The 17674-nt window shown below is 60.4% G+C and overlaps 2 protein-coding genes across 6 annotated transcripts; both read right to left on the reverse strand.

The window, feature by feature from the left end:
• Positions 1–402: 402 nt before the first annotated feature.
• On the reverse strand, positions 403–3082 carry CDKN1C (cyclin dependent kinase inhibitor 1C). 5 transcript variants are annotated; one of them, XM_054440004.2, is made up of 4 exons: positions 2841–3056; positions 2402–2666; positions 1176–1311; positions 403–1088 (listed from the first exon to the last, which is right to left on the reverse strand). In XM_054440004.2, the coding sequence occupies exons 2-4, from the start codon at positions 2654–2656 to the stop codon at positions 952–954; spliced, it is 528 nt and encodes a 175-aa protein (XP_054295979.1). In that variant the 5' UTR covers positions 2657–2666; positions 2841–3056; the 3' UTR covers positions 403–951. The 5 variants fall into 5 exon arrangements, with proteins under 5 accessions (XP_054295979.1, XP_054295978.1, XP_054295977.2 ...); XM_054440002.2 differs by having other exon boundaries at positions 1002–1093; positions 1852–2666; XM_054440003.2 differs by having other exon boundaries at positions 2402–3082.
• Positions 3083–4022: 940 nt separating this feature from the next.
• Positions 4023–17199, reverse strand: LOC129008152 (beckwith-Wiedemann syndrome chromosomal region 1 candidate gene B protein-like). The gene is made up of 3 exons (XM_054440005.2): positions 17118–17199; positions 16427–16743; positions 4023–5844 (listed from the first exon to the last, which is right to left on the reverse strand). The coding sequence occupies exons 2-3, from the start codon at positions 16730–16732 to the stop codon at positions 5425–5427; spliced, it is 726 nt and encodes a 241-aa protein (XP_054295980.1). The 5' UTR covers positions 16733–16743; positions 17118–17199; the 3' UTR covers positions 4023–5424.
• Positions 17200–17674: the final 475 nt, after the last annotated feature.

Genomic DNA, 17674 nt, shown 5'->3' on the forward strand with positions numbered 1-17674 from the left:
CCTCCACCCCAGCGCATCCTCAAACTAGCAGGGGCTTGAGCCCATCAGCAGAGGGGTTGCGGGTGGTTTCCTTGAAACAAGCCTGGGTCTGGGCAGCAAGTCAGGGACTGTGCTCCCTGCCTGCTGCGGCTACATGAAGCCCAGGCTTGTCTTTCTGCAGCCCCGCAGGTGGGAGGTGATAAATGCAGGGTGCAGTGCAGGCCGGCCGCCCCTCCTGAGTTAAGGGGACTGGAGCAGGTGGGTGTGGGCCAGGCCCAGCCAGGAGAGAGGCTTCCCCTTTTGGATGGACTGGGGATGCCCACTTTGGCCTGCTCTCTCCTGCGTTCCAGCTCTCCAGCTTTTGGGGGTGCAGGAGAAGGGAGCTGGAGGCAGGCACAAGCACAAACAGACTGGAGTTGCAGCATTTTTCGGCCTCTTTATTTAGAACCCGGCGGACGAGGGGCCGGGGCAGTGGTACAGACGGCTCAGGAACCATTTTAACAGATTTGTCTTCAAGTTTAAGATAAACACAGTAATAATAAGAGAGACAGCGAAAGCGCGAAGAGACTGCAAGCTAGATGGGCATGTATGGCAGCTACAGCTTGTGAGTGACCCCCTTCCCCAGAGTCCGCGATGAAAATAAAGTTACACTTGTCAATAACCAGATGTGGGAGATGGATAGTGCCTTTGGCATAACCAATAACCGAGCTAGTGCGTGGCAGAGCGGTCCACGCCTGGACATAAATAGAAAATATAAGTTAGTATAACTTTAAAAACTTTTTGTACAAATATACATGGTTTTTTTATTTTTTCCTTTTTTTTTTCTTTTTTCTTTTTTTTGCACTGAGTTTCAGCAGAGATTAAACATTTTATATAAATGACTCTTAAAGCTTTACACCTTGGGACCAGTGTACCTTCTCGTGCAGAATACATTTAGATATAAAAAGACGTTATTAATACATTGCACAGTTTTCAAAATTTAAAAACAAAACCGAACGCTGCTCTGCGGCAGCCGCCGCCGGTTGCTGCTACATGAACGGTCCCAGCCGAGGCCCAGCGCCCTTCCAACGTCCGCTGCCCCGGCAGGTTCCCTCGGGGCTCTTTGGGCTCTAAACTGCGGGGAGAGGGGCGGTCAGCAAAGCCGGCGGGGACCCCGCGGGTCGGCCCTCCGCGCCCCCCAGGTGCGCTGTACTCACTTGGCTCACCGCAGCCTCTTGCGCGGGGTCTGCTCCACCGAGCCCACGCCGGGGGCGGCGCTTGGAGAGGGACACGGCGCGGGGACATCGCCCGACGACTTCTCAGGCGCTGATCTCTTGCGCTTGGCGAAGAAATCTGCGGGCGACAGCGCGCGCGGCCGGTCAGGGCGGGGCCGGCCCGGAGACCCGAGAGGGGGCCGGGAGAGGGCGCGGGGCGCGGGCCGGCCGGGGTGGGGGCGCCGTCCCCGCCCGCGCCGAGGTCCGCGGCGGGTCAGCTTTGTTTACGTCGCCGCGCAATGTGCTGTGTAAGCATTTCCCCTTGTCCCGCGGCCAAGCCCCCCGGGGCCGCCGCCGCGCTTAACCCCCTCTACGCCGTGCTCACGGCGCCCGGCCGCGCCCGGGGAGGGGCTCCCGCGGCCGGGAGCGAAGACCGCGCTCCCGGGGGGTCGCGGCCAGGATTCAGCCTCCCACCCCGCCCGCGCAAAGCCGCTGGAGGGCACAACAACGGGGCGGGGAGGGGGGTGAGGGCGCAGCCGCGCCCTGAGCGCTGCGGGCCCTTTAATGCCACGGGAGGAGGCGGGAACCCAGCGAGGCCCCCGAGGGCTAGGGGGACCGGCCGGCCGGACAAAGCGGGGCCGGGCCGGGCCGGGCCGGGGCGGGGCCGTGCGGGGCTCACCGGAGATCAGAGGCCCGGACAGCTTCTTGATCGCCGCGCCGTTGGCGCTGGCGGCCGCGGTGCCGGCCGCGGGACGTCCCGAAATCCCCGAGTGCAGCTGGTCAGCGAGAGGCTCCTGGCCGCGCTGCCCCTGGTTCGCGCCCTGCTCGGCGCTCTCTTGAGGCGCCGCGTCCGGGGCCGGGGCCGGGGCGGGGGCCGGGGCCGGGGCCGGGGCCGGGGCCGGGGCCGGGGCTGGGGCCGGGGCCGCGACTGGAGCCGGGGCCGGAGCCGGAGCCGGGGCCGGGGCCGGGGCCGGGGCCGGGGCCGGGACCGGGGCCGGGGCCAGGACCGCGACCGCGACCGGAGCCGCGACCGGAGCCGGGGCCGGGGCTGGAGCCAGGACCGGGGCTGGGGGCGGGGTGGACGCCGGGGCCGGGACCGGGACACTAGGCAGCTGCTCCGGCGCCTCCTCGAGGCCGTCGAGGGACTCAGCGGCCGGCTCGAGGGGCGGGCTGACAGCCACCGCGACCGCGACGGGCCGCGGCGCCAGCAGCAGGCGGCAGCGCCCCACCTGCACCGTCTCGCGGTAGAACGCGGGCACCGAGTCGCTGTCCACTTCGGTCCACTGCAGGCGTCCAGGGCCCCGCAGCGGCATGTCCTGCTGGAAGTCGTAATCCCAGCGGTTCTGGTCCTCGGCGTTCAGCTCGGCCAGGCGGGCCTGCAGCTCGCGGCTCAGCTCCTCGTGGTCCACCGGCCCGAAGAGGCTGCGGCAGGCGCTGGTGCGCACAAGTACTGGGAAGGTCCCACGGGCGACAAGACGCTCCATCGTGGATGTGCTGCGGAGGGACGCGTCGGACATGGCCCGGGGCTGCGCGAACGCGGGCAGCGAGAGAGGAGAGGACAGCGAGAAGAAGCGGGAAGGGGAAAGGAGAGGAGGAGAGGGCGGAGGCCGGGCGCAAGGGAGACCCCGCGCCGCCCGACTCTGCGTGTGCGAGGGACGCGGCGGCTACCTGGCTGTCCGGTGGTGGACTCTCCTGCGTCGGGTTCGCCTGTCTGGTCCGGCCGGCAGCCGCGCCCCCTTGATGCCTGCTGGCTAGCTCGCTCGCTCAGGCCTGGCCGGCACCCCTCGAGCACAGCGCACTTGGCCTGTGGAACGCCCAGCCCGCCTGCGCCCCCTTTATACGCGCGGGCCCCACCCCCGTGCGCGCGGGCCCGGCCGCGATTAGCATAATGTAGTATTTTCAGTTTCAACAACACCACGGCGATTGGCGGCCGCCCCGCTGCCCCGCCCCGCCGCGGCCCGGCCCCCGCGCACCGCCCATTGGCCGCGCGCACACCCACCGGGGGCGGGGCGGGGCGCGCGGCCGGGGCGCGCGGCTGATTGGTGGCCGCGGGGCGAGCGCGCTGTAGCAGGGGAAGGGGGCGGTGAGCGGGGCGGGGGCGGGAGTTAAAGGGCGCTGCGGGCGGTAACGTGACACCGCGACGCCCCGCCCCCTCGCCCCATCCCCCCTGCAACACTCCCCCACCCCCCCGGCTCCCGCCCCCCGCCGGCTCCTTTGTCTGCAGGCGGGGGCCTCAGCCCAGCGCGGCAGGGGCCGGCTCCTGGCGGGTCCGGTGTCCGGCCAGGCCCAACTCGACCCCGGCCCGGTCCGGACCCCGGCGCCCAGCTCCGTTCGGCGCTCGCCCGTGGGCCTCCTGCGCCAGCTGACGGGGCTTGGACCCGCCGCTGCCAGCTCGGCCCTGGCCTGCGCCGGATGGGGTCTTCGGCTGCCCCCGCGCGGCCTGCTGCTGCTGGGCTGGTGTCCCTTCGAGGGCTCCGCGCGCCTGGAGCCCTCACACACCTGCTGCCCCTAAGGCCCTCGAGTCGGGAGGGGGGACGGGGTCAGCTCTACTCTTTCCCCGAGGGACCATGTGTGGGACACCTTGAGAGACTCCCACCAGCCCCCTGGAGCTGGAGTCTGAAGCCGCTATCTGCGGAGGCCCACCCTGCCCAGTAGATGGAACAGAGGCTAAGCCCATCATGTCACTGTCGGGGGTCCCAGCCCTTCTCAGCCCTGGGCCAGACCACTCCAGCCCCGGGATCTGCCTGTCCAGGCTGGCTGGAAGCTGTTGTACTGGGTAAAAGTGAAAGATCTGCCCGAGGTCATAGGGGAAGGGGCTGTGAAGGACCATGCCCCTCCCCCGCCTGCAGCCCTTCCTGGTACAGACCTTGGTCGTGCGCGCACGCACACACACACACACACACACACACGCACGCACACACACGGTGCTTCACCCCAGCCAGGCCAGACCAAAAGAGACCATTATTTCCTGCTGCCTCCCTTTTGGCCCACCTACCATGAGGCAGGGAGCCCCCTCCTCAAACCGGGAGCCTCCCAGGTCGGGAGGGGGACTGTCAGACACCTGTTGGAGGGTCCAGCAGCCCATGAGATCTAAGCCCCTATCTCAGGTGAGCCTGTGAGCCAGCCAGAGAGACATCTGGGAGGGAGGGAAGGTGAGGTCCCCTGAACCCCAACCAGCCTGCCTCTGAGTCCCAAGACACCCCCACCCCCATGGAATGCTGTGGCAGTGTGCAGATGCAGCTGGGGGAGCAGGGCGGGTCTTCTGGGTCTCAGGGAAGCGAGATCTGAAGTGAGGGGGGTGAACTGGACGGGACAGGGCGTTAACCCAGGAGAGGGGCCAGGGCCATTCTTGGCTCTTGATGGCGGAACCAAAAGCCACGATTTATGTGCAATTTCATATTCTTCTCTGCAGACAATTTACAAATTTCCCGCAACAAGCACAGATGTCACAATTTTCATCTTAGGAAAACAAAGAGAAGCTGAAGAAGGCTCCCCAGGCCCTGCGAACCCCTCAAGCAGGGCTCATATCAACTGGCCTGGGGGCAGAAAGAGGCAAAGTCTAGTCTGCTCCATGCCCGTGCTGCCACCTCCCCAGAGACTAGGAGCAAAGGGCTAGAGTGGGTAGTGACCTAGTGTCCCCCGGATACCCACACTCCAACCATCAGGACTCATTGGCCCTGGTGACACCCCTCAGAGGGTGTAGCTGCCATCATCCTGTGTTATAGAAGAGCAGCAGAGACGGCGTCAGCCGCTGAGGCCGTGCAGCTGGAAGGAAGCAGGGCTCGGAACTCCCGGGCTGCCTGACTTTCTGGTTTGGTTTCCACTTAAGTTTCCTACTTTTATTTTTCCACTTTACCAGCTTAATTACAGAGTCAAACCCAGTGCTGTGGGGACTCCTCCGTCTTGGCCTGGTTAGAAGCTGAGAGGTGACCTGCTCTAAGTCTGTCACTCTGAATTCGATCAAAGATGGTACCCAATAACTTTTTAAACCTGCACGTCCCAGGAGCGGGGCTGTGTCCCCCCAGCCCAAGCCAGGGACACACCTGGAGGAAGGCACCCCAGGAGCTGGGGGCTGGGAGTTCCAGGCTCTGAGAGGAGGCCCAATGGGCCCAGAAGCAAGCAAACATCTGTCTGGGTGCAACAATCAAGCTCTATTTTTGTAATTAAAAATGTATCCAAAGGGAAAAAAGAAACAAAAGGAACAATATTTGTACTCTATGTTGCTGCAGAGAGCAGAACTGCGGAGGGGGTGCTAGTCCCAAGGGGTGGGCTGTGTTGTGCTAGTGCCCCAAATCCTGCAAGCACAGGAGCGGGAGGAGGGCGGGGGACCGCTGTGGGGGGTCGTGAGTTCCGGGCCCTTGTGTGCATGTTCACGTCCTGTCATTCCTGCCCCCAGCTGAGAGAGCAGTAGAGGAAAGGCACTACATCCACCAGCCTTTGCATTCTCCTCGGAGCACACAGAGAGACATTTTCCAGCTATCTTGCACACAAGTGGGCGGTGGGACCCGTTTTGGCTGGGAACGTTGTCAGGAACGCTGTACACCACTTCCAGGCGGTCACGTCCGAGCTGCCCAGGCAGTCCTTCCGCGCCCTCTGCTGGCCAGATGGAGGCTCCAGACCCTGAGGGGCCATGAGGCGAGAACCCCCAAGCACCCTCTGCACACCACACTGCCTGTGTTGGGCACAAAGAATAAACTCTTATTGCATCTTAACCCACTAGAAATGTAGGCTTGTCCATCACAGTGGGGCGTTACATACCCTAATACATGGGGAAGGCATAGGTAGGTTTCAGTTGGCCTTTTACAGACAAGGAAACCAAGGCTTAAGAAGATTGAAAGCTTATAGCAGCCATGGCTCACACCTATACCCTCGGTACTTTGGGAGACCAAGGCAGGTGGCTCGCTTGAGCTCAGGAGTTCCAGACAAGCCTGGGCAACATAGAGAAACCCCATCTCTACGAATATTTTTTGAATTAGCTGGGTGTGATGGCACGTGCCTGTGGTCCCAGCTACTCGGGAGGCTGAGGTGGGAAGATTGCTTGAGCCCAGGAGGTTGAGGCTATAGTGAGCCATAATAGTGCCACTACCTCCAGCCTGGATGACAGAGCAAGACACCCTCTAAAAAAAAAAAAAAAGAAGAAGAAGAAAAAGAAAAACTTGCTGCACAAGCAGTTAAGGCAGGATTAACCTGCAGCCTCACTGCTGTGCATTCCTGCTAGGAAAGACCCAGAAGCCAGAGAAGCCTAGGTCCCAATCCTGGTGGATCTTCGTGCTGGAATCGTTAAGCCAGCTATTTCCCAGGGGCCACCCCTGGGCCAGTCCTCACCACAGCCTCATGGGTGGTCGGTCAATGTTGTAGGCCCACTTTAGAGCCGAGGAGACAGAGGCTTCCAGAGGCAAACACACTGGCCCGTGAGTAGCAGAACCAGGGTAGGCCCAGGAAGCCATGTCCTTGGCCACATGTGCTTTCTGGCGGGTGACCTCCACTCCAGTGCCTCCCCGGCTGCCCGCGGCCTCCCCTTCCCGGGTGTGGCAGCTGTACAGCTGCCTTGTCGGCATGTTCATGGCCCCATCAGGAATGTGTGCCGCAGGTGGCTTCACAGGGCTAGGAATGCCTGTCCTAGGTTAGGCCCAATCCCTACCCAGAGCCCCAGGGAACCCAAATTCTGGGACACAGGACACCCGGCCAGCGGGCCAATGGCCCCTATCAGGGAGTGACCAAGGACAGGCCAGGAGCTCTTCTTTCCCCTCTGACCCATGGTGAAACCTGCCTCGGGCCTGTTCCCTGGGTTCTGAGGCCCTGAGCTATCTGTCTTCAAACAAACGAAGGCCTCAAAGAATGTTCCATTGAGCCATGGGCCCCATATCACCCATCAGTCACAAAGGGCTGGGGAATGCAGGCACAGGGTCAAGGTGGGTAGGAGGTGAGGGCTGGACACCACCTGAATCTGTGCTGTTCCAGGGCCCACTAGAGAGTCTCTGGGTACCCGGAGCCTGCCCTCAGCAGTACCACCCTCCCACAGCACCCCAGGGACCCTGCAAGAGGTGTCTGTGCCCTTCCCGGCTGCCTCCCCAGCTGCTCCCGAGGTGGTGCCCTTTGGAGAGGGCCAGAGGGATATTATAAACAATGACAACACTCACTGGCTTCATCTTGTGCCTGCTCAGGGCGCTGCCCTAACCCAGGGCTGGGCTCGTTGCCTCATTTAATCCTTCCAAGACCCCTGAGAGGGAGGTGTGTTCGTGTCCATTTTGCAAGGGAGGGGACTCAGGCTCCCAGAGGTTAAGCCACCTGCCTGAGATCACTGAGACTTGAGGTTGGCACTGCCTTTCACCCAGCCGGAGCCCCTCCATAGGACTTCTGAGAGGGGACAAGAAAGCAGAAACAGAAAGAAGTCAGGGCCCTGGGAATCTCCCCTGACATCTCCCACCCCAAGCCCTAGAGCCAGGGCTGGGCATCTGTGCAGGGTACAACCCTGCCCAGGGATGCCTGACTCTGGAAAGGCCACCCCTTTGGCCTCAAACCACATCACCCAGCAGCAGGTCCTCAGACCAGCCCTGGACAGGAGCTTGACTGGCTCTGCCCCCAAAGGCCCGAGAGACCCCTGCCCCCACTGAGCCTCCACCTTCCCATCCATAAGATGGGGTGGGGAGTCATCCAGCCCAGAGGCCCCAGGGGCATGGGGAGTGACAGATTAACCCAAGGCCCCCCCTCCCGCAACAGGCGGCTCAGCACACACTTGGCGGGGGGCCATGCTGGGCCAGGAGAGCTCCCCCGCACTGGTTCCCCGCGCACAAGGCTGCCCCGCCCCCCAGGACAGGCTGTGCTTGGGGCGGCTGCCAGGCACGTCCTCCACAGGTGCCGGCCTCCCTCCGGTGACGCGGCCACATGCGGCACAAGCTCCGATTACAGGGACTGCCTTGTGCTGGGGGTTCAGGCCAGGGGTCCTCACTCCCCAGGAACTGATGGGCGGAGCTGGGCAGGCCCTGAGGAGAGGCCCAGTGGGAATAGGGAACAGTCACCCCTGCTCCAGAACGGGACCAGGGGCTGCTTCCCTTGGGGTCTGGAAGAGAGGGACCCCCTGATCCCAGCCTGTCTGAGACTGCTGGTTTCGGCACTGAATGTCCCAGGAAACCGAGGGTCACTGGTCATCCTGGGCTCCACATGGCGCCTTTCTGGGCTAGGAAGGGGGCTCCCGGGCTAGGAAGCAGGTACCGAGGAGGGTCTCAAGGACATGTGGGGACCTATGTCAGACACCCCTGAAGCCAGCTCTGAGCCCACCAGGCCTTTCCTCCTCTCCCTGCCAATCCACAGGACACAGACACAAGGGTCCCAGGCCCAGTGGCTCACTTTATCAGGGAAACAGCAGGAAAAACAAATCTGATGTGAGCAGATCTCCCTCCCCACCAAGCCCCCTGACTTCCTGCTGGAGCTGGGGGAGACCCCTGTGACCAGCATCTCCTGCCTACGGGGTGCACCAGGGCCTCAAGACCTCTCCAAGCCACTCCCTCCCACCCTGCTTTCCACACCCAAGCAACAGTGTTCAGAGACGCTCAGGGCCTATTTGAAATGCCAGAGAGTGGGGATGCCTCCAGAGAGGTGGCATGAGGGCCCCCAGATGCACCCCACCACTCCTCCACTGCAGGAGGAGGGGCCTACAGTTACTGAGGAAGCCTCACGCCTACTGGGCCCTCGGGGGTGAAGGGGCTTCCCAGGCCTTGAGGGAGACTTTATTTCAGATGTCAGTTAAAAGCGTCTGCTACGTGGCGTGACCTCTCTGAATCCTGTTACTTTCCTGTGCAGGAAACTGAGGCACAGAGAGGTGGAGTGACCGGCCCAGGGACCCCCAGCAAGTCAGAGACAATGAAGCCACCTCCTGCCCTGGGCCGGGGTCCCGCCCCACTGACCTCCAGAGTCAGAGAAGGAGGGGAGCCCCCAACACTTCACTCCTTCCTTCTTTCCTTCCTTCCTTCCTCCCTCCCATTTTCCACCTCCTCCTGGCCGAGTTTTGAAGGCAGGGCAGTCGGCCAGACCCAGCGCGGAGGCCAGGAGGTGACGGCAGGCTCGCCCTGGCCGCCTCCCAGGTTAACACACTCCCAGGTGGCTGCACCCCACAGGCGAGGGCTGCTCAGAGTAGATGCTCAACCAAGAGGTTGCCCGTGTCCCCTTCCCCAGCCACAGGGGCAGCCAGAAGCCAAGCAGCCTCCTGCCCACTGGAGCCTGGCAGCCTGAGGGCTGAAGCTGGGCGCCTGCTGCCCCCTGGCGTCCCGAAACGGCACAGCCACCAGGACCCCCACCCACCTCATTCATGCCTCACACCTGGGGGTGACTTGGGCCAGGGCCTTGCTCTCTGACCCCGAGTCCCCTCAAGTCTAAGATGGGGGCTCTGTCCAGTGTGGCTGTCCGGGCTGCAGCGGGCAGAAGCGTATTTTTCACAAAACCCCAACACCCCTCGGATCTGGGGGTGGGGCGGTGTCACTCGCACCTCAGTGGGAAACAGCACGTGGGCCTCGCCCGTCTCCAGGGGGTGGGGGAGGGGAGACAAAGAGCCCGCTCTGCGGAGAGGTGGGTACCCGCCCTGCCGCCCCTCCCCCATTTCCTCTCTGCTCCCCCTGCCCCTCCTTCCTTCCCTCCTCATCCCCAGCTCCTCCTCTTCCTCTTCCTGCCCTATCCCCCCGCAGGCCCGGCCGGCAGCCCGGCGCCCTCTGCCTTCGTTCCCGCCATTGGCGCTGCTGCCCGGAGCCCCTCGGTGACAGCCAGCCCTGAGGCTGCAGCCTCTCTGTCGGGCCTGCACCTGCCCACTGCGTGGTCACTGCCTGGGCACGTATGGACACTCACACCCTTCAGTCCTGAGCACAACTGTGCCCTGGCTGCTTTGGAACAACAAGGAATCATAGTCCTGCTTCTGGCTGGGAGCTGGGGGCCAGCAATCAGGGCAGCTGGGGAAGTGGTGAGGGAGGTGGCGGCACACAGGCCGAGCTCAGAGAGTGAGCAGAGAATGGGCCCAGGGGAGGGCGCTGGAGAGGGCTGCAGGGCTTGGCTGCAGCTCAGGAGCTGGCTTCACCTTGGAGGCTATCAGACCTGCTCCTCAGCATTGGCCCAGCAAGGGGAACAGTATGGGGAAGAGGGGACAGGCACTGCCTGGCCATCAGCAAACACGTAGGCTGTGGAGTTGGGCAGAGCATCTGCCTCTTACTAGCTGTGTGTCCTTGGGCAAGTTGCTTAACCTCTCTGTGCCTCTTCTTTCTCATCTGTAAAGCTACTGATGAGGCTTAAAGGGCAAGTCAGTATGTGCCTGGCACAGCGGCCTTCTTCTTGAGGATGCCACTACCCTCACCATCATCGGCCTCTCCCTCCAACCTAGAGGGGCAAGCAGGACAGAGAGCTGCCACTGGCCACCCCTCCAGCTGTGCCGCAATGAAAACGACATTCACTCTATACCCAGAGACGTGGGCTGGTGGGGAGGAAAGGCACCTACACCCCTGTCATGTAAACAGGCAGGCAGGGTGAAATGGGTTTGGTTTGTTTGTTTGTTTTTTGAGATGGGGTCTCGCCCTGTTGCCCAGGCTGGAGCGCAGTGGTGCGATCTTGGCTCATTGCAACCTCTGCCTCCCAGGTTCAAGCAATTCTGCCTCAGCCTCCCGAGTAGCTGGGATTACAGATGCTCGCCACCACACCTGGCTAATTTTTGTATTTTTAGTAGAGACGGGGTTTCACCACGTTGGCCAAGCTGGTCTCAAACTCTTGACCTCATGATCCACCTGCCTCAGCCTCCCAAAGTGCTGGGATTACAGGCATGAGCCACCGTGCCAAGCCTAGGATGAAATGTTATCTACATGACGAGCAGTTTGGGCAGTGAACCCCACCTTTGTCAGAGTTCAGGACAGTCCATGGGATACAGGTCACTATGACTCTGATGCATCAGTCTTCACGCCAGCCCTGAGTGAGCACTGAGGCACACATGCCTAGCACCCACCAGTGGCCCCATCCCCTAGCTGCTGGTCAGTACCAGCTGCCACTGCAGCACACCGTCTCTGCCAGGCAGCCTCATGTCATGCACTTTATGTGCAAATGATCTTGTCTAATCTTCACAAGAATCCTGTGAGGCAGGGATTAACGCTGTCCCCATTTCACAGATGGGGAAACTGAGGCTCAAGAGTTCCAGACCCATGCAAGGCCTGGTCAGTGGTGAAGATGCCAGCCTGGTGGGGCTGGCTGCAGAGTACTGGGCCCTGTCATAAGCACAGGCACCTGGCAGGCATGCTGACTGCTGGGGATTTTAAGATTGGGGCCCCCCTGCTGAGCCCTATCTACAACTGCCCCCTTCCCTGGGTTACCCCAGGTTTTAATTTGAAGCAGTTAGTGAATTGAGCTCATGTGGGGCCTTATTTGTATTTGCTTTTGGGTTTTTGGTTTTTGGGGGAGTTTTTTGGGTTTTATTGAGATAGAGAGTCTCACTCTTTTGCCCAGACTGGAGTGGAGTGGTACAGTCTTGGCTCACTGTAGCCTCCGCCTCCCAGGTTCACGATTCTCATGCCTCAGCCTCTCAAGTAGCTGGGATTACAGGCATGCGCCACCACACCCAGCCAATTTTTTGTATCTTTAGTAGAGACAGGGTTTTGCCTTGTTGGCTAGGCTGGTCTCAAACTCCTGGCCTCAAGTGATCTGCCAGCCTCAGCCTCCCAAAGTGCTGGGATTACAAGCATGAGCCACCTCGCAGGGCCCTGTATTTGGATATTAGCCGTGGCAGCCTGGCAGATGTTGCTGAGGGTGTCTGGGCACCTGGGCCCGGGCCTGGTGGCCTGAGCAGCGCCCCCTCCTCAAATGTCAAATTGAGGCCTGGACTAGGGATGTCTGATTTATGGCCTCACCTGTCTGTCCGTCCATTCAGCAATATCCCCCTGGGACCTCAGGGGCGACTGTGCCTTCAGGGGCTTCCGGGTGGGCAGGCAGAAGCAGAAATAAGTATACAAAGCAGGGCGGTGCCCAGGTTGCATGATGAAGGAGGGGACGGGGGATTTTCAGGGCAATGACTTGTGCCAAGATCCAAGGATGGAAGGGAAGGGACGTACAGGCAAGGGGATCATTCCAGGCAGGGGACAAAGGCACAGACCCATCCAAAGATGAGTGCAGGGCAGGCAGTGCTTGAAGCTGGAGCTCTCTATCTCTCATGCTTCTTTGGTTTGCAAAATGTGGCGTGATCCAGTGGGGGCTGAGGGGCCAGGGCCCCAGGGCTGGCTGCCCCAGGAACACAGCAGTGTCACCAGAGGTCCGGGGTGGGAACCACCAGAGTTTTAGAAACTCACCCAGCCACGTCCAGGGTGCCCGGAGCAGGGAAGGGAGGCTGCTACACCTCACTGAGATGCCAGTGTGGCTGCCCCCAGTGGAAACCAAATAGCCAGGCTCCCTGAAGCTGCCAGCAAGCCTAGGGGCAGGGAGGATAGGTGAGAGCTGAGAGGCCTCCAAGGGTCAGAAGTAATTGCATGGGTTTTGTGACTTCTCCTCTTGTTTTTTGGAAATCCTTCCTGCTGCTTTCTGGATTCCCTACTGAATTCTGAAGGTTCTAAAAGACCTGGAGGCTGGGCACTATGGCTCATGCCTGTAATTCCAGTGGGAAGATCACTTGAGGCCAGGAGTTCAAGACCAGCCCAGGTGACATAGCAAGATCTTGTTTCTATAAAAACAAATTTTTTTTTAATTAGCTGGGTGTGGTGGTATTCATCTGCAGTCCCAGCTACTAGGGAGACTGAGGCAGGAGGATCACTTGAACCCAGGAGTTCAAGGTGGCAGTGAGCTATGATCACACCACTGCACTCCAGCCTGGATGACAGAGCAAGACCTTGTCTTATGAAAAATAAAATAAAGAGATCCTGGATGTGGGTTGGATGGTGAGAGCTTGGGGCTGCCCTTTGTTCCTGGGGGAAAAGGGACTGGGACAAAAGGAGGCTGCGGTTGAGGGAGACGTGTGTACCTAAGAGATGGGCAGTAGCTAAGCTCCAGGCCCTCAGGCAGGTGCCTGTGGGGGGACAGAGGCACTGGTGGCCATGCCACCCATCCTGCCTGAGTTTCCCAGTTCTGGCTGGTGAGCAGGTGTGAGGCTGCTCTCTCAGGACCCCATTCTAAGGCACATCTCTTCCTGATTCCACGATGCCCTTCACATGCACACACACGCTCATATGCACACGTACACATGTACACACACCCCACCACAGCCCTTGCCAGGCTGGAACCGCCAGCTGCTGGCTCCTCCCCCTGCCTCCCTGGATGGACATCCGTCCTTTGCAGGGGTTGTTCTTCCTTCTTCCTGAGTCCTGAGGTCGGGCAAGGCATCCCTCAAGGGAGTCCACAGGTTGGGCCCACCACCCCACAGTTCCCAGTTCCTATGCCGTTGCCTGGCTACCTCCCCAACCTCCACCATCGTCCCTTCCTGCCTCCAGGTCAAGGGCCGGAGAGATGCCCTCTGGCCTCCAGGGTCCCATGAGGGGAGGGTGACCCAGTTTGTCCAGAGCTGTCCCAATTTTGGCATGGGAAGTCCTACATCCCAAAACTCCTCGGTCCCGAGCAAACCAGGTCTCCCCCAAGCAATGAGTAAGCTTCCTAGAGCAGGGTCCCAGCTCCTCCACCCATCTCCTCTGGTCCCTTGGCCTGTGGTATGAGAAAGGGGACGTGGGCTACTCCAGACTACACCCTCGCTGTCCCTCAAAGGCCCCGAGGGCTCCAGTCTTCAGGCCCCACACTGGACGCCTCCCCCATGCTGCCATCTGGGCCTTTATCTCCTTCAGCTGTGGCTGTTGGCCAGCGTGAACACAAATTTGTGAACCACAGCTCACCATGTTGGAGCCCCAGGTCCAGGCCCACAGTGGAGCCCAGTGAGGGGAGGGTGCTCGCCCATCCAGGACCACAGGCCTCTCCCCAAAGCCCATAGCAGGTTGCTGCCCTCCCTCCATTTGGACACTGGTGTCAGGGACTGGGCCCTTGGCCCTAAGCCCGTCTGGGTTCCCTGGTTCACTAGAGTCCAGTGGAGAAGCCCCTGTTGGCAGAGCCTCCTCTGGGGCCCTGGCCCTAAAGGCCACAATTCCACGTACCTCACATGGGATGTATCTGAGCCCAATGCCCAGCCCGGCAAGAACCAGCCCTGGATGAGGTCCAGCCCCTGCCACTCCTCCTAGAATCTCTGCCCAAACTCCAATCTCAGAAGCGCATTCACAGAGTCCAGTTCTAGAAGGTTCCTCAGCACCTGACAACCCACTTCCTCATGTGCACCTGCAGAGCAGGGGCCTAGCAGATGAGAGGCAGAGTGGGCACCACCAGCCCCCACCCCCAGGGCTACCTGACGAGCCTAGCCCCTTTGGGCTGAGGGCTGACCCCTGCAGCCCAAGGATACCAGGTCAGGAGGTGAAGGACCTTTGAACCCAGCCTCCCAGACTCTTAACCTGACACCTCCCAGATGAAGCCGAGGCCAGGCACCCAGTGCCCACAGCAGGCTGGAGGCCCCTCAAAAGGCTGTGATTCCCAAGACAACACATACAAAGCCTGGGGTACTGGGACAGAGCCCCACAGGGTGTCAGACACAGATCCCACTGTGGGATCCAGGCAGCCCCCATCGACCAAGGTCTGCAACCGCACCTCACCTGGCTGAGAAGGTGTAAGGCGGGCAGGAACTGAGGTTCGGGAGGGCAGGAGTCTCATCCAACCCTGCCTCCGCTCTAGTCCCACCCCAGGCAAAACCTTGTTGGCTTTATTGAGACAGGTCCTTGGAGAATCATAGGAGTAAGAGTAGGAAGCCTCAAGGAGAACACGTTCACTTCACCCATGGAGTAATGGCGAAGGCCAGACCCTCCCCGCTCCCTCCAGATCACTCTTCTGTCCTCTGCAGCATCACTCTTTTAAATCTTAAAATTGTGAACAAAGGTTCTCTTTCTTCGCCCCACTTCCCCTCCAGCCACAGTCCCGTTTCTCAGCCCCCTTTTGGTGCAAAACCCTTCAGAAGGGTGTCCAGCCCATTCCTCCTGCTTGAATCCCAAGGGTCAGCCCCCATGCCCATGACACTCTTGCCAAAGCCACCAGTGACTCCAGCTCTCGGCCCCAAGGAAGCTCCCAGGCCTCCACTCGCCTACCTGCCTCTCCTCTCCAGGCCCAGCTCCTTTATTTTTCCCTCCCTTTCCCTGGTCAGAACCCTGGGCACCTCCTCCTCATGCTGGGGTCCAGCCTTGGCCCTCGGCCCCTCTGCTCTCTAGCCCCATCCACTCCTGGTCATCTCATCCAGGATGGGAGCTCTAAATAGGACCTCATGCGAATGACACCCTCACGTCCAGCTCAGACCACAGCCGCAAACTGCACACTCTGCCCTCTCTGCTGGCCCACAGGCCCCTCCCGTGGATGGACCTACAGGGTTGCCTCCCCTCATGTCACCCCCAGCCGCCCCTTCTCGGCAGCCTCGCCCTGGAGACCCCCTCAGTTGGCCCTCTCAGCCCAGGCCCCAACCAGCAGGAAGCCTGTCAGCCCTCCTTCCAGGGAGGTTCCAAACCTGCCCTTCAAATCCCCCCATGCCCCATCCAAGTCCACACCACCTCTCATCTGGACCACAGCAGAGACCTCCTGCACTGCCCCCTCCCCTCAATCCCTCATCAGCACATCAGCCAGAGGCCCCTTGGAGAACAGAAGGGGCTCAGAACCCTGCGGCGGTGTCCACTGCACACACAGGAAGAACTCAAGTGCTCGTAGGCAGTGAGTCATTTCCTTAGGCATCGTGGTGACCCGGGATCATCTGCCTCCCCGAAGCCTGCACGTGCACGCTAATAATGCAAGCTACCAACGGGCGGTCAGCTTTGCCAGCTGGCATCCCAAACAGCTGGCACGGGGCATGCACACAGTAGGTGCTTAATAAATGTGTGTTGGGTTAAGATAGGCCCAAAGCCATTTCAAATGTCCAGGCAGTGGTGTAGGCAGGGGTCAGCTCTGAAGCTGGCCTCCTCTCACTCGGGAGACCCCTCAGAGGTCCCAGCCTCCAGGGTGTGGCGGTCAGAGCAATACTTTCTCAGTGCACATCTGGCTGTGTCCCTGCCCAGCCCTCCCAGGGTCACCCCTCTCTCTAGACTCACTTTCTGCCCCATCACCCCACTGTACACCCTTGGTCCCAGCCCCTTCCAGTGGCTCAGCTTCCTGAACACTCCAAGCCTGGGCTCACCTCTAAGCCACTATCTATGCTATTCTCTTAGCCAGGATGCCCTTCCCATACCCAACCAATCCGTGCTCACCTTTAAGACTGGCTGAGGCATCACCTCCTCTGAGAAGCTGTCTCTCCCAAACCTGAGCCCAGATGAGATAAAGCCCTTCCTTCCTCCAGTCAGCCTGGATCCTCTCATCTGGCCGAACTGTCGCCATGCTTCTCTGAAGTGGTGAACGCCCTGGGGCTGGGGACGCACAGGCTCGCTGGCCCACAACCAAAGCCACTTCCTCTGGAGGAGGAAGTCCAGGGGTCCCAGGGTTCCACTTGCTTCTTTCTTCACCCAGCCCAAAGGGCAATTTTCCCACATTCCCTCAAAACCAGGAAGTTCCCCCATCCACACTGAGTCTGTTCACGACAAAAAAAAAAAAAAAAAAAAAAAAGGTCTATCCGATTTCCTCTGCTCAACCAGTTCCCTGGCTACCTGAGGCCCTGCTTCACCTGGAGGAAGACAGTGGTAAGTTTCCAGCACCTCCACCACACCTCAGCGCCAGAGGACCCTCAGCCTCCCTCGCACACCTCTGGGCGGTTTGGTAACTCATCCCATCTCCTCCTGCCACTCCACCCTCTAAACCCTCCCCAGAGAACCCAGGAGGCATCTGGTACCTGTTGGGGACAGTCCCTCACACCTGCCCCATGGAATAAGGGTTCATGTGGATGCCCATCCTCCCCCAGGAGTCCCAAATCTAAGACACTCTGAGATTCCTGTCACCCACACCCACCTTACACAGCCGGCCTTTCTGTGCACTCCTTCCAGGAAATTCTGGCTGGACCTGGGCTCTCGGCTTGACTGCACTCTCCCCAAGTTCCCAGGGAGGCCAGTGGTGACTATTCTTGAAAGCGAGCTTGGCAGAGGATCTGGGGACACACACTCCAGATGCAAACACGTTTGCACTCTTTGGGCTGGAATCTCCTCGAGCAGTACACTGCACCCGTGGGTTTGCTAAGAAACCAACTCGCAGAAGGCAGATTGATTGGACAAAAGGCATTTGGTCCCTAAATTTATTGACGTGTGTGAATGGGAGTTTTCAGAACAAAGACCCAAAGATATGGGAGAAACAGGCCGGGTGCGGTGGCTCAAGCCTGTAATCCCAGCACTTTGGGAGGCTGAGAGGGGCGGATCACGAGGTCAGGGGATCGAGATCATCCTGGCTAACACGGTGAAACTCCGTCTCTACTAAAAGTGCAAAAAAATTAGCCAGACGTGGTGGCGGGCGCCTGTAGTCCCAGCTACTCGGGAGGCTGAGGCAGGAGAATGGCGTGATCCCAGGAGGTGGAG

The sequence above is a fragment of the Pongo pygmaeus genome, chromosome 9 (assembly GCF_028885625.2).
Source record: "Pongo pygmaeus isolate AG05252 chromosome 9, NHGRI_mPonPyg2-v2.0_pri, whole genome shotgun sequence".
NCBI classification, from domain to species: Eukaryota; Metazoa; Chordata; class Mammalia; order Primates; family Hominidae; genus Pongo; species Pongo pygmaeus.